The following is a 14,576-nucleotide window of genomic DNA, read 5'->3' as shown; positions in this document are numbered from 1 at the left end:
AGAGCGATATGTACTGAAAGGCATTGTTAAGTGGAAAATCTGGCAATTGACCATTTAGGAGAAGATTCATTGACACATCAAGGATCCGAAGATTGGGTAGTTGAAAAACACTATTGGGGAACTCTCCATACAATGCACAATAACTTAGACTAAGAGTCTTCAAATGAGAGAAATTGAGGGGCAAGAACTTGGGTGCTTCAAAAGAAAGATTATAGTTATCATCAAGTCGGAGCTCCTCGAGGAAGACAAGCTGCGAGAAAGAAGAGTGAATGGGACCTGAAAGACCACAGTAAATCAAACTCAATGCACGGAGGTTGGGAAGTGACTGCGGCAAGACCTGAGACCAATGATCGCTGCTTCCCTGTGTAGGACTAGGACTAGGACTAGGACTAGAGAGGTCTACACCATCAAGGTATAGTTCCACAAGAGATGTCAGATTCTGGATCAACTCCTTAAGGTTTGGTCTTTCCAGTTTTGCATAATCAGAGAAGTAGGAGAGATCAAGAGAAACTAACCTTGTTAGGCGTGAGAATTCCCAGGGTATCTGACCAGAGAAATTGGAATAGGAGAGGTTGAGATGTGTCAAGCTTGGAAGACGATCAAACTCAGATGGGATAGGAGCCAACTTGAAGTCATTGTAAGCAAGGTTGAGCCTTTGGAGATGATGGAGGCCAAAGAGGCTGCTGTTGGAATAGATAGGTCCTGAAAGCTTGTAACTGAACGAGTAGGGATCAGAGCTCAAGTCGAGACCAATCACGTAACCAGTGGTGACGTTGCAAGTGACGCCATCCCATGAGCAACAATCTGTTTCTGCTGGAGTTGAAGATTGGGAAGCAGGAACCCATCGGAAGAGATGAGGAGAACGCCGGGATGATCGAGCTTGGTGAGAGGGCGATCGGTGGAAGCGAGAAGTGTACGGGTCACCGTCCGTCGTCGCAGCTTTGAACGATCCTCAGTGAAATGGGAAAGAAATAGTAACTTATTATAAGGGTAATTTAGGTATTTCATATTTAATAAGGGCATTTTGGTATTTTAAATAAAATATTATTGCTGACATTAGCATAAAAGGCATATTCCTTAACCGTGACTAACGGTAGGGGGTCCGAGTTTAATTTGATGAAAGAGAGGGGGTGTCCCTCTAATATTGACATTCTCCAGGGGGTCGCATTGTAAATTACCCTTTCTTTTATTAACATCAACTATGAAATTATTTTATAACCTTATCTTCTTTAAACTACTCATATAATTAATTTGAAAATGATCCTCATTGGACGGAGGCAGCAATTGGGGGAGGGGGATTCAAGACCTCTTGCTGGAGGACTAATTTCTTTTGGTGTGTTATTGGTGGATAGACTGATGTGAGAAACGATAAGAGAACCTAACTGAGCAATTAGAGGAAATTAAAAGTCAATAAAGATGGCTATGTTTTGGACACTTCGATGTAATAATTCCATGAGACCATAGATACAAAATGGGCAGTTGACCTCATTTGGCTTATAAGGAAGACTCAGAAGTCTTGGGAAATAATGAATTAAGACAGAAGAATTAGTTTCAGAAGGTTATTGTTTTATGGGGCATGGGGTGGTGACTTTCTAACGAATTAGTTTCAGGAGGTTATTGTTTTATGGGGCATGGGATGGTGACTTTCTAACTTCTTGACTGAGAGGACCGCACTAAGAGGAAAACAAAGGAAGAGGGACTTCCTCCTTTTTTTCTTTTTTGTTTTAATTTATTTAAATTGAGATGCACCCGTGAAGTTTGGATTGACTCAAGCCCAATTGTGGAATTTTATTTTATTTTTTTTAAATTGAGATACACCCGTGAAGTTTGGATTGACTCAAGCCCAATTGTGGAATTTAAAAGTTAAAAGGTAAGATTAAATTATACATTGGAAACTAATGATGAGAGACTTATTGGAAGACCATTGAAAAGGACCTGAGGAGAATGGAGAATTCTACGTCTCCTAATGATGATTAACGCACAAGGTGGGCCTATTTTTTTTAGGGCATGAGACTTTCGATCAAGATATTCTAACATAAATCCATTTTTGTAAATGACGGAATACAAGACATTATATCACCCAACATAGTTAATTTATTCTACAAGATTATTATGCTTAGATTTAATTAGAAGCAAAATAATTTTGTAAATAAAAATAAATTACTGATTTTTGTTATTATCTCTTCCTTAATTAATTGAATTTTTTTTTCCAACATCTAAAACAACCAACGTGTTCTTTTTTTATTCTTTTCTTTTCTTAAGATAGTAAATTCTGTTGTTTAAATTTTCTTACACTTATTTTAGTTGCAAAAGGAATTAAAATTTTCAAACTTAAAAAGGAATTTTTGTAATCACTAAATTACTCCATGTAATTGTATCATTAACTCCAAATCACTTCATATTTCGATATAATTTTCACTTTAGTTTTCCTCCAATATTCGTTGCTATGAATTGTAAAACGTTTGTTTCATTGATAAATATAGTAAAAATTTTAATTAGAAAGCTTCTTTTAAGTTTGAAAAACAGTCATTTCTATTTCTTTTAAATTCCCTTGAAATCAAACATAACCTTAAAAAAGTTTAATTACATGCGTATTTTCACTTATAAGGTTACCTTTTTGGAACTGTTACTAATAATATTATTTTTATGACAAAATAATAACTCCGTCAAGAATAAAATTTACTCCACAACTCTAATGATTTTCAAAAGGCACCTAGTACCGCTCTCCATTAAATTAGCATATCTAGTCTTGGGTGTGGAGTAGACAAAAGGCGCCTACTACCGCTGCCCGGGCTAAACAAGTCATGAATTGAATCATTGAATGGGTCAATGTATACCAAGAAAATCCCTTATTTAAAAGACCTCTCCAACACCAAAGTAGTTGGTCCATCTCCAAGACCTTCTCTACTAGTGATGGCTTATACACAACTCATGCTTCTCATCTCTTGCACTCTCTTCTTGCTCATGTCGGGCAGCATCACTGCCCAAGCCGTTGCCTACTCATGTACTTATCTTTCATTAGATAATCAAACCACAAATAGCAGCAAATACCTAGCCAATCTCAACCTCCTTCTCCTTTCTCTCTCCTCTAATTCTAATGCTACCTCTGGTACCGGATTCTATAACACCACCACCGGTAATGGCTCAGACAAAGTCTATGGTCAGTTCCTATGTAGAGGTGATATCACAGTCAAAGATTGTCAGACCTGCGTCGAAACCGCTGGTACCGGTATCAAATCAGTTTGTCCCAACATGACTGCAGCAGTAGCTTGGTATGATAATTGTATGTTACGTTACTCAAATGAATCCTTCTTCTCAATTTTAGAACAAGAACCATTTCGTTATGCTCCTGCTCCAAATAACTTAACCAAGTTGGATCAGTATAACACCACAGTGGGAAATTTGCTTCATCGGCTAGTGAATCAATCTGTTTATGTTGCTTCTACTACTACTCCCAAGTATTATGCTTCAGGTCAAGTGAGCTACTATTCAGGGTTTGATAATCTCTATGGGTTAGTGCAGTGTAACCCTGATATAACTCCTACTGAGTGCAATTCTTGCTTAATTGGGAGTGTTAATCTTGATATTCCAAGGTTATTGTATCCGAAACAAGGTGGGAGGATTCTTAAACCAAGTTGTAATGTAAGGTATGAGTTCAATAGTCCTTTCTATCAACCATCTACAACTCCTGCAATTGCTCCATCCACCAATACAACGGTCACTGCTACTGGTATGTCTCTTGATTTTGTAATAATGAAATTTTATTCTAGCTAGATTTCAGTACTGTTTCCATTAATTGGATATGTTTAAGCCAAAGCCTTACCCACAAGATTGAATCTGTCTGTGCTGGAATTAATCAATTTCTCATTCTAAATTAAAATTTAGGGCTGACTTGGTATTGATTTCAATTTCAATTTCAGATTGATTTCATGAATAGTCAAGGAGTAAATTTTTTGTCAAGAAATTGAAATTGTTTTGATTGCATCAATCTGAAATATTTGAAGAATAAAAATTCCACTTGGTAGTTCAATTCCTTAATGTAAATTCTCTATATTTCTTTGATGGTATTGATAGAGAAATAGAGTAATTTTATTTTTATTTTATTTAAAGTTGTCAAATCAAATGTTTACCCTCCCCCTTCTCCCACTTTTTTTTTCAAGTAGACCAAAGAAAAGATTAAAATTGTTTTCAATTTCAATATTGAAACAAGTCCTTACCTATTGAGGTCCGGATCAAGGATTTTAGTTATCCTTATGGTATTCGTATTGGTATTGGTATTATATTTAGATCGGATTGAATCAATTTACATCGATTACGTTTGCTTTTATTTTTCATAAAAGAATAAAATTTTTTTGACTATTTTATCCCTGATCCAATATTAATGCCTGATTCAAATCTATCAAGTATCAATATCATTTCAGCCGATACCAACAGGATACCAAAGCAGCTCTCAACTGCCTGTGTTCTTCTGTCTTCAGCTCAAACTTTCTTATCCTCTACTTCTATTTTTTTCAACGGTCCTTTGTTATTTTTAATTCAACTTCTCTTCTTCTTCATTTATTTAGCATCACATGGTTTTTCAATTATTATATATTTTTTTGGGTAAATTTTAATATTTATTAGCATTCCATAGCACAAGCCTTTGGTCACAATAGTGATTGGTTGAGTCCTGAAATGTATTTAATCCTTTGGCTTAGTATCTTTTCAGATTGGCTTTGTTTTTTCGTGATTTTTCTTTGCAAACGACTCTCCCATAGGAGGGGAGATCTGCCTATCTTGTCATTGTTTTCAGATCACAGCCCTTTTTTCTTGTATCATTTTTTTTTTAATTAAAAAAAAAAAATGTTGGTATCGGATGAAGATGCTATCGATCCAAGATCAATATCAGTACTGATACCAGGTACCCTCTCACAACTGTTATCGGAACTGGTATTTGTATCATATCGATGTGATGATATGCACTTTTGTGATCTCTTGGTGATATGATGTCATGATGATATGGTGATTTGACTGAGGATGATACCAAATTATATACCAGTTTTTTTTTTTTTTCGATACATATACTAATGAAAGTCGGATAATTAATGAGAGGGGAGTAGATAAAAAATGAAGAGAGAGAGAGAGAGAGAGAGAGAGGGAGAGAGCGAGATGGCAAACGGTAAGTGGTTAATGTTTAATAGAATTCCCACATCCTCAAAAGGAAGTTTGTTGTAGTTGATTATGATGTGGACTCCAGCTATTCATTATTTGATGAAATTGATTTCGACTGGTCATAAATAAGGTAAAAACAATTATATCAAAAATCAGAATTTCAATTTTTGATCCCATAAAATTGAAATAAAAATCATACTGAAACAGTCCTTAGTGATCTAAAAAAATAATGGCATTGAAAAAAAGATTAAACTAACATAAAATTTTATTTTGATTTATACAGGTAATAATGGAGGTAATAGGAGAAAATCAATAACTATCATTGTCCTTGTTATTATTAATGTTGCGACATTTATTATAATCGTAATCATCTCCAACTTCTATCGACGTCTTCAAAAGAGGAAGCTCAAACTTGGTAAGAAAGTCTGGCTAATAATTTTCTTGTTCATTCAAAATTCATTGAAGCACCATGTCTAGGAAATTTTATATATCATGAATTTGTGAATTAGTTACTATAGGAATTGAAATACAGTTCTTAGGTTGAACATCCTGGGGGTTTAAACCTTTCCAAAATCAATACCATCTTCTAGAAATCCTGTATAAAATTATTAAATTAGCTCAGCTTAGGTATGGAGATCTGGATTTAATGGAAAAGAAAATATTTTAATATACAAAATTAAATGACAATTTTTGTAATCAGTAGTGTATCTAACTCCAAAACATTTCAAATCTGTTTGTATAATAAAATTGCACACATAATCCAACTTCCTTGAATTTATAGAAAGAAAATAAATAGTTTTAACAATCATGATTACAGAAGTTTTCTTTTTCTATTTAAAACCAATTCTGTTTTCTTTTTCTATTTAAAACCAATTCCACTTTACTTCTTTTGCTTCTCTTCCTTACCCAGTTACACTTAGCCAAAAAAAAGCTACACTTATATAGCCAGACGGAGTCTTTGTAAAATACAGAAATTAGAAATATACCTTATTGCTTAATTAATTGCTTTTATTTATTAGTTTCTTGTTTTATGGGAAACTCTATCCCTTGACACAATCCAAATGTATAACTGCAGCATCGTAGCTCCATCACGATCAAATTTTGCGTGAATATGCTGCTCACATAATCTAGTTTAAAATTCTAGTTCAGTGCCCTTTTTCCACAAGAAACATATATAAGTATAAAAATCCAAATTAAAAATTATGTATTCAACAACTTGTCCAAACCCACTATAGCTAAGAAAGGCTCTTTTTATTTGCTTAATGAGTCAGGCTTTGCCCATTTATCTAATGCTCTAATGCATTTGAAGCGAGAAATTTATCTATTATTGTGATTATTGTTGTAATATTTGGGCACCGTTTGATAACGATTTTAGAAATAGCAAAAACGGCTTTTCACATATTCGAAAAACGGATTTTTTCTTGTTTGCTAAGCCTGTTTCTCGAAACGTTTTTTGCAAAAATAATGCCACTAAAAAACCCAATAGTATCATGCCCAAAAGGGAGAGAGAGTTTGGTTGCCTCTTTTTAGGTTGAAATAGTTGACAGATTTAGCTGGTACAACAGCCTTTTTTTTTTTTTTTTCCTCTTAAATTCACTTCTAGAAATGACGAAACAAGTCACTTGTTTTATCAAAGTCGTTTCTAGAATTGTAAATAGGCATAAATTTTGATTTATGTTTAGAGATTTTTTTAATTTTTTTTTATTTTACGAAACAATAAGTGGATCATAATCTAGTACTTCCAAAATTCAATAAGGTATCCATAATCCATAACAAACATGAAAATTTTGTATTGAAACAGTAAATGTAATTTATATATAACACTTGAGAGTCCATCCATATTCATTGAAATGCTGCTGGTTAAGAAATATTTACTTATTAGACTTATATATTCTGTTTAGATGAAGATTACCATAATGACATGACATGGGTTGACTCCTTACTATTCAACTTGGAGACAATAAAAGCTGCCACAGATAATTTCTCTGATGAAAATAAGCTCGGACAAGGAGGATTTGGAACTGTTTACAAGGTATCAAATCTTTCTCATTATGTATGTAGTGTTAGGTTTCAAATACTTGAAGGTAATTAAAATAAGCATTGATGAAATTACAATTTCTTGTATCTTCTAATTTATATTGTGTATATATATATATTCAGGGTATTCTTTTGGATGGACAAACGGTGGCTGTGAAGAGGCTCTCAAAAACTTCTGAACAGGGTGAAATAGAGTTTAAGAATGAGGTTAAATTAGCAGCCAAGTTGCAGCACAGGAATCTTGTTAGGATCCTTGGCTTCTGCATAAAAGAAGAAGAGAAACTGCTCATCTATGAATTTGTGCCAAATAAAAGTCTTGATCACTTTATTTTTGGTTTGACTCTTATTCCTCTTTTCTTTGAACTTGAATCTTTTTGGGTTTCTAGGCAAATAAAATTACCTTCATATTTATGAGTGAAATATGAACACCTAGAAATTCAGATTTTTTTTATAGGAGAAAAGTACCTCAAGTTTTTTTTATAGGTGCACTTTTCTTCTTACTAAAACGAAATTTTTTGTTATGTAAGTTTTACCTTTCAAATTCAATCGTCCACCTTTCTAGTAATCTTGAAGCATGCTTCCTTGTTTGTAGTATACGTAGTAGCAAATATTTCATAATTTGAATCTTAATTTGATAAATCTTTTGGAATCATGTATATATAGATCCAATCCAACGGTCACAATTGGTTTGGGAAGAACGTTTCAAAATCATTGAAGGCATTGCTCGAGGGCTTCTTTATCTTCATGAAGATTCTCGATTAAAGATTATTCATCGAGATCTAAAAGCTGGCAATATTTTGTTAGATGAGGAGATGAATCCAAAAATTGCAGATTTTGGCATGGCAAGGCTCTTTGTAGTTGACCAATCTCGAGCCAATACTAATAGGATTGTTGGAACATAGTAAGTTCAAGCCCTAGAAACCCTTTTGATTATACCTGTTGTTTAAAAAAAAAAAAAAATCTATCTTGTTAGTAGTAAAGTGAGTGAACTAAAATTTGAATGGGCATTTTTATTTTAATTATATTCCTTTAACTTGAAACTAATTAATTATACTGAGATGGAATGCAGTGGATATATGGCACCAGAGTACATACTTCAAGGGCAAGTCTCAGTTAAGACAGACGTGTTTAGTTTTGGAGTCTTACTACTAGAGATAGTGAGCGGTCAAAGAAGCAGCAATTTAGATCAATCAGATGGGAGCATGGAAGGTGGCCTTCTCAGCTATGTAAGTAAGAATACTTATAATTCTTGAAATGATATGAAAATTCAATTAGATTTTTAATTAAAATGTGTATGTTGTTGATATATTGTTGTAGGCATGGAAAAAATGGACAGACGGTACAGCTTCAGAATTGATAGATCCAACTTTGGGAGAAAATTATGACAGGTCTGAAGTGATTAGGTGCATTCACATTGGAATATTATGTGTTCAAGAAAGTGCATCTAACAGACCATCCATGGCCACTGTTGTTAACATGCTCAATAGTTACTCTGCATCTCTCCCATTGCCTTCATCGGCAGCCTTTGTAATGGGTAGCTCAATTCATTTAGGGGAATTTTCCACAGATGATTCAAGGGTAACAAAATTAGGTCTATCCACAAGAAAGTCAGAAAAAAATTCCATAAATAAAATGTCAATTACTGACTTATCTGGTCGATAGTGCTGGTGAAGGAAGAACATTTACTACAAGTTGTCTGATATCACATGGATGCTTTGTTTTACCAGACTTGAGTTACTTAGTCAGTGAACAAGAAGCTAAATTTTGTGCTAGTGTTTTTTGTTTGTTTTGTTTGTTTTTGTTTTTGTTTTTGTTTTTTTGTTTTTTTGTTTTTTTTTTTTTGTTTTTTTTTTTTTTTTTTTTTTTTTTTGACCTGGGGATAGCTATCTAATTGTTCATGTGGCCACTGAACCAACACAAGGACCAATTAATGAAAGTGTACATGGATCTAGCTAGGGGGGCAAAGTGATATTTTCTCCACCCCTTTGCGAGGAAACGATATTTTTTCCTTATTAAGTAATGGCTTTGTAATGTACGATTTCAATAAAGATCATAAGAGGTAAATTTATGGATTCCACAACATTTGGATACATTGGATTCCACGTTATGGTCCTCGTGAAGTAGACATTGAAGTGAACTGGTAGTATATCAACTTACGTCGAGTGTAGCATATTACTTATATTGATACTCTCGGTGTTTTTAGTTTGTGATTTTGCCAATTTCTCTATATATTTTTTCTTTTCGTTCTTTAATACAAACGATCTTTTAGAGGAATATATATATATATATATAATTTGTAATAACCAAAGATAGAACACAACCAACCGATGAATGTTACAGATAACTAATGCTACAAGAGTTTATTATTTTGTTGGGGACTTGGTTAGAGTTCATCCTCAAAAGGCTAGTTATTAAGGAAAGGGTGTCTAACTAGCTAAAAGTCTTTACATCGAACTATCCACTTTTGATATAGGATTATTACTTCCACCTTTCACGTGGAACCTTAACGATTTCTCCTTTCATGTGAGAGCCTGAGATCATTTCATCTCCCTCTCCACGCGAGAACTACCAAGATCTTCTCCTATTCCATCTTTGAAAGCACAATAAGTCCCCACACCCTATAGCTTTGCCAAAATTTTGACTATAATACTCGCTTATTGGGGACTTAGTAAAATTCAATCTCAAAATTAGTTGTAAAAAAAAATATACCTAAGTAACTATAAATCTCCACATTCGACTATTGACTTTCAATATTAAATTATTACTTTCGTTGTGAGTCCAGTAGCCGAAAGTATCAATAGTTTACGCTCTGACCAGAGTAACATGGGGCACGTGGAATCCCGTGTGAATCATCAAGGACCACCTTGCAAGTCTAAATACTACTAGGTGTTGATAGTGAAGTAGTACCCATTAGGGAAGGGTGAAAAGAATTCCCATCGGGAGTGAAATAGAACATTAAACCATAAGCCCCCAATCAATGGGAGAAGACCAAAGCTCTAACCACATGCCTATTCAAGATTGAGCTGACGACTTATAAGCAATGGCTTGGTTAAGGGAACCCACCTGAGCCGTAGTAAAAATATGTCTTCATAAGACAATTGTCACCACTTATGAATCTAAACCTGAATGATCTCTCTATGACCAAAATGAAGCTTGAATGAAATTAAGCGGAGGTCCGAAACATGGAGTCCTAAAAATTATGAGTATAATACGACAGATTGAAACTTGACGTAGTCGTTCTTCGCTTGTCCTCTAGGAAAGACGTGGCCTGTTTGTTGAGGTGTATCCGTCATAGTTCTCTTTTGGACTGGGAAAAAAGTTATGGTCCTCGAGGAAATTGAGTATCCATGGCCCCTCCCTCTCTTGAATCATTGATTCATTTTCCACTTTTCATAAAAGTTGAAAACGACTGAACACCGAAAAGAAACAAGATTTCCAACCTTGTGATCTCTTTCTGACCAAATCAAAAAGGGTCCCAATTTTCTTTGCAAACAGAGAAAATTGGGTATCCATGGACCCTTATTTTGGAATTAGCATGTCTAGTCGATGGTGGGCCATGCACAAAATTTAGTGCATGTATGTTTTTTTTTTTGTTAAACTGGTGCATGTATGTGATCACACGAAATGGTGAATCCATGGGCCTACCACTTTTTGAATTAGCATGTATATGATCACACAAAACTGATAATGTTTTCTCCAAAATAATCTTCTTTCCAGATCCATAGGGTCATGAAGAAAATCCCTTATTTAAAAACCTCTGCAACTCCAAACCAGTTCTTTCATATTCAGGACAATCTCTGCAAGTGATGGCTTATACACAACTTGTGCTTTTCTCTTGCATGCTCTTGCTCGTGTTGAGTAGTATCACCGCTGATCCTGTGGGCTACTCCTGTACGGGTCCTTCAGGGGTTCCTTATACCACAAATAGCACCAGATATCTAGCCAATCTTAACCTCCTTCTTTCTAATCTATCGTCTAATGCTAATGTTACCTCTCACCCCAAATTCTATAATACAACCATAGGTGGTAATGGTTCAGACAAAGTCTATGGTCTCTTCCTATGTAGAGGAGTGTTAGAACAAACACCAAGAAATACGAATAAAGGGAGACAATAGATCCGTACGACACAGAGATTTAACGAGGTTCACACACCAGGGTGGTGTGCTACGTCCTCGGGCGAAGAAGAAGATGATTCACTATGCAGAAGAGAGATTACACCCTAACAGCGGCGAGGAAGAACTCGCCCTGAAACCCTAGCTTCGTGAAAACCCTAGACTACAATGACTCTCAACAAGCAACAGTACATTATATATATACTCCAGATAGCGGTTCGACCCATCGGGTCAATCTTCAAAACGGATCGGGTCAATCTTCAAAACGGGTCAAGAATTCGAGACAAACTTAACAAATCTCCACCTTGGCTTGAATTCTCCTCCAACAGATAAACAAATAGCTAATATCTTCATCTTCTCCAATAGCCCTCCAAAGGGCTGAACTCAAACATGACAAACACCAAGTAAGTTCAAGCAATGCTCGAACTTACCAACACATAAAGGCTTAGTCAACATATCAGCTGGATTGTCTTCAGTACCAATCTTCAACACTTGAATATTACCTTGAGCAATTATCTCTTTTATGAAATGATACCGAACATCAATGTGCTTTGTCCTCTCATGATACATTGAATCTTTAGTCAAGTGAATAGCACTCTGGCTATCACAATGGACAACAGTCACCCCATGATCCATGCTGAGTTCTCCCAACAAACCTCTAAGCCAAATAGCTTCTTTAATTGCCTCAGTCACTGCCATATACTCTGCTTCAGTAGTAGATAATGCAACTGTAGCCTGTAAAGTAGCTTTCCAACTAACCGTACTTCCTCCAAGAGTAAATACATAGCCTGTGAGTGACCTCCTCTTGTCAAGATCACCTGCATAATCTGAATCAACATAACCAGATAAATTATCACCATTCCTCCCAAACTCCAAACAAATACCAGAGGTCCCTTTCAAGTACCTAAGTATCCACTTCACTGCTTCCCAATGAGCTTTACCTGGACATGACAAATATCTGCTCACCACACTGACAGCTTGTGAAATGTCAGGACGAGTGCAAACCATAGCATACATAACGGAGCCAACTGCACTAGAGTATGGAACACGTGACATGTACTCCACCTCTTCATCTGTCTTAGGTGATAGAGCAGTTGAAAGTCTAAAATGAGATGCAAGAGGAGTAGTTACAGGTTTGGCATCTTTCATGCCAAAACGATTCAATACCTTCTCAGTGTACTTTTGTTGAGATAGCCACAGCTTCCCTGCTTTTCTATCCCTCTTGATCTCCATACCAAGGATCTTCCTTGCTGCCCCCAAATCTTTCATCTCAAATTCAGAACTTAATTGTTCCTTCAACTTATTGACCTCATTCCTATCTTTTGCTGCAATCAACATATCATCAACATAAAGCAACAAATATATGAATGACCCATCAGAGAGGTTTCTGAAATAAACACAACAGTCATATTGACACCTGGAGTATCCAAACCTAGCCATAACTGAATCAAACCTTTTATACCACTGTCTAGGAGACTGTTTTAAACCATATAGGGACTTCTTCAACAAGCATACATGGTCCTCTTTATCTTCAATAACAAACCCTTCAGGTTGATGCATATAAATCTGTTCTTCTAGTTCACCATGCAAGAATGCTGTTTTCACATCAAGTTGCTCCAACTCCAAATCATGCATAGCAACTAAAGCAAGTAGGACACGAATAGAACTATGCTTAACAACAGGTGAAAAAACATCATTAAAATCAATTCCTTGTACCTGACTGTAGCCCTTTGCAACCAAACGTGCCTTGTACCTAGCATCTTCAACACCTGAGGCAGATTCCTTCTTCTTGAAGACCCATTTGCAACCAACAATTTTCTTCCCTGTTCTTGGCTTCACAAGCTCCCAAGTCTGATTTTTATGAAGAGATTCAATCTCCTCATTCATGGCAATCAACCATTTTGTAGAATCAATTGAAACAACAGCTTCAGAATATGTTGCAGGCTCACTATTTTCAATTGTATCTGCAACAGACAATGCATAAGCAACAAATTCAGCATGCCCATACTTTTGTGGTTGTCTAATATTCCTCCTTGGTCTATCCTTGGCAATGCTGTACCGCTCTTCTTCTTGATTCTCTTGAGCATCATCTCCTTCAGTAAAAGTAGGCAACTGAACTAAAGTAGATTGTGCTTTGTTTGAAGATGAACCACCAATTTCAAATTCCACCTTCTCTCTAGATTTTTCTTGACCTTCATCACGATGAATAGGAACTTCTTTCCTAGGATGCAACATAGTAGATTCATCAAAAGTAACATCTCTGCTAATAAGAAATTTTGGAGACTTTGGATCAGAACACCACAACCTGTATCCTTTCACTCCAGATCCATACCCAAGAAAAATGCATTTCTTAGCCCTAGGTTCCAACTTCCCTTCATTTACATGTGCATAAGCAGGACATCCAAATACTTTTAAATTTGAGTAGTCTGCAGGTTTACCTGACCAAACTTCTTCTGGAGTCTTGCACTCAATAGTTGTGCAAGGAGATCGATTCACCAACAAGGTTGCTGTGTTAACTGCTTCTGCCCAGAACTCCTTGCCCAATCCTGCATTTGATAACATACACCTTGCCTTTTCTAACAATGTTCTATTCATACGCTCCGCCACTCCATTCTGCTGGGGTGTTTTAACAACTGTATGGTGTCTTGCAATACCTTCATTTTTGCAGAACTCATTAAAGTCACCTTCACAAAACTCTAGGCCATTATCGGTTCTCAACCTTTTAATTTGTTTCCCGGTCTGCTTCTCAAGCAAATTCTTCCACTGTTTGAAAGTGACAAATACTTCATTTTTGTGCTTCAAGAAATAGACCCAAACTTTCTAGAGAAATCGTCAATGAAAGTAAGCAAGTATCTTGCACCAGCCCCCTTTGAAGCAACCTTGGAGGGCCCCCATAGGTCTGAATGAATGTAGTCCAAAGTTCCCTTGGTCCTGTGAATAGCAGTACTGAAACTAACTCTTTTCTGCTTCCCAAACACACAATGCTCACAGAACTCCATTGCTCCTGTACTCTGACCACACAACAAGCCCCTTTTACTTAATGATGCCATCGCTCTTTCACTCATATGGCCTAACCTCATGTGCCATAAATTTGTGACATCTGATTCAGACATAGATGATGAAGCTGCTGCAACAGACCCAGTGACTGTAGTACCCTGCAACACATACAAACTGCCAACCTTGATTCCTTTCATCAATAAGAGAACTCCCTTGCTGACCTTCATGACTCCACCTTCAGCTGTATACTTGCACCCATTTGAATCAAGAGTGCCTAAA

The 14,576-nt window shown here is 35.9% G+C and overlaps 2 protein-coding genes across 2 annotated transcripts; one reads left to right on the top strand and one right to left on the bottom strand.

Moving 5' to 3' along the window:
- Positions 1 to 14: 14 nt before the first annotated feature.
- Positions 15 to 2,730, bottom strand: LOC122062848 (receptor-like protein 7; the record flags this gene model as incomplete). Its single annotated transcript, XM_042626501.1, has 2 exons — positions 2,721 to 2,730; positions 15 to 939 (listed from the first exon to the last, which is right to left on the bottom strand). Coding segments are annotated over exons 1-2 (935 nt in total), but the record flags the coding sequence as incomplete, so codon positions are not given.
- A 159-nt stretch (positions 2,731 to 2,889) lies between these two features.
- Positions 2,890 to 8,960, top strand: LOC122062844 (putative receptor-like protein kinase At4g00960). Its single transcript, XM_042626496.1, has 7 exons — positions 2,890 to 3,730; positions 5,435 to 5,566; positions 7,053 to 7,183; positions 7,312 to 7,522; positions 7,852 to 8,089; positions 8,258 to 8,414; positions 8,506 to 8,960. Exons 1-7 carry the CDS (start codon positions 2,914 to 2,916, stop codon positions 8,848 to 8,850), a joined length of 2,031 nt encoding a protein of 676 aa, XP_042482430.1. The 5' UTR covers positions 2,890 to 2,913; the 3' UTR covers positions 8,851 to 8,960.
- Positions 8,961 to 14,576: the final 5,616 nt, after the last annotated feature.

Source organism: Macadamia integrifolia, unplaced genomic scaffold, assembly GCF_013358625.1.
Source record: "Macadamia integrifolia cultivar HAES 741 unplaced genomic scaffold, SCU_Mint_v3 scaffold1129, whole genome shotgun sequence".
Lineage (NCBI taxonomy): Eukaryota > Viridiplantae > Streptophyta > Magnoliopsida > Proteales > Proteaceae > Macadamia > Macadamia integrifolia.
Note: the sequence above shows the minus strand (reverse complement) of the source record. Positions and strands in the feature narration are given on the sequence as shown.

What these genes read in the sequence shown, in the direction of transcription:
- LOC122062844 (XM_042626496.1), top strand. Translation starts at nt 2,914, where the DNA reads ATGGCTTATACACAACTCATGCTTCTCATCTCTTGCACTCTCTTCTTG. An exon ending in TACAACGGTCACTGCTACTG is followed by an intron (nt 3,731 to 5,434) that starts GTATGTCTCTTG and finishes TGATTTATACAG; the next exon opens with GTAATAATGGAGGTAATAGG. An exon ending in TCTTGATCACTTTATTTTTG is followed by an intron (nt 7,523 to 7,851) that starts GTTTGACTCTTA and finishes ATGTATATATAG; the next exon opens with ATCCAATCCAACGGTCACAA.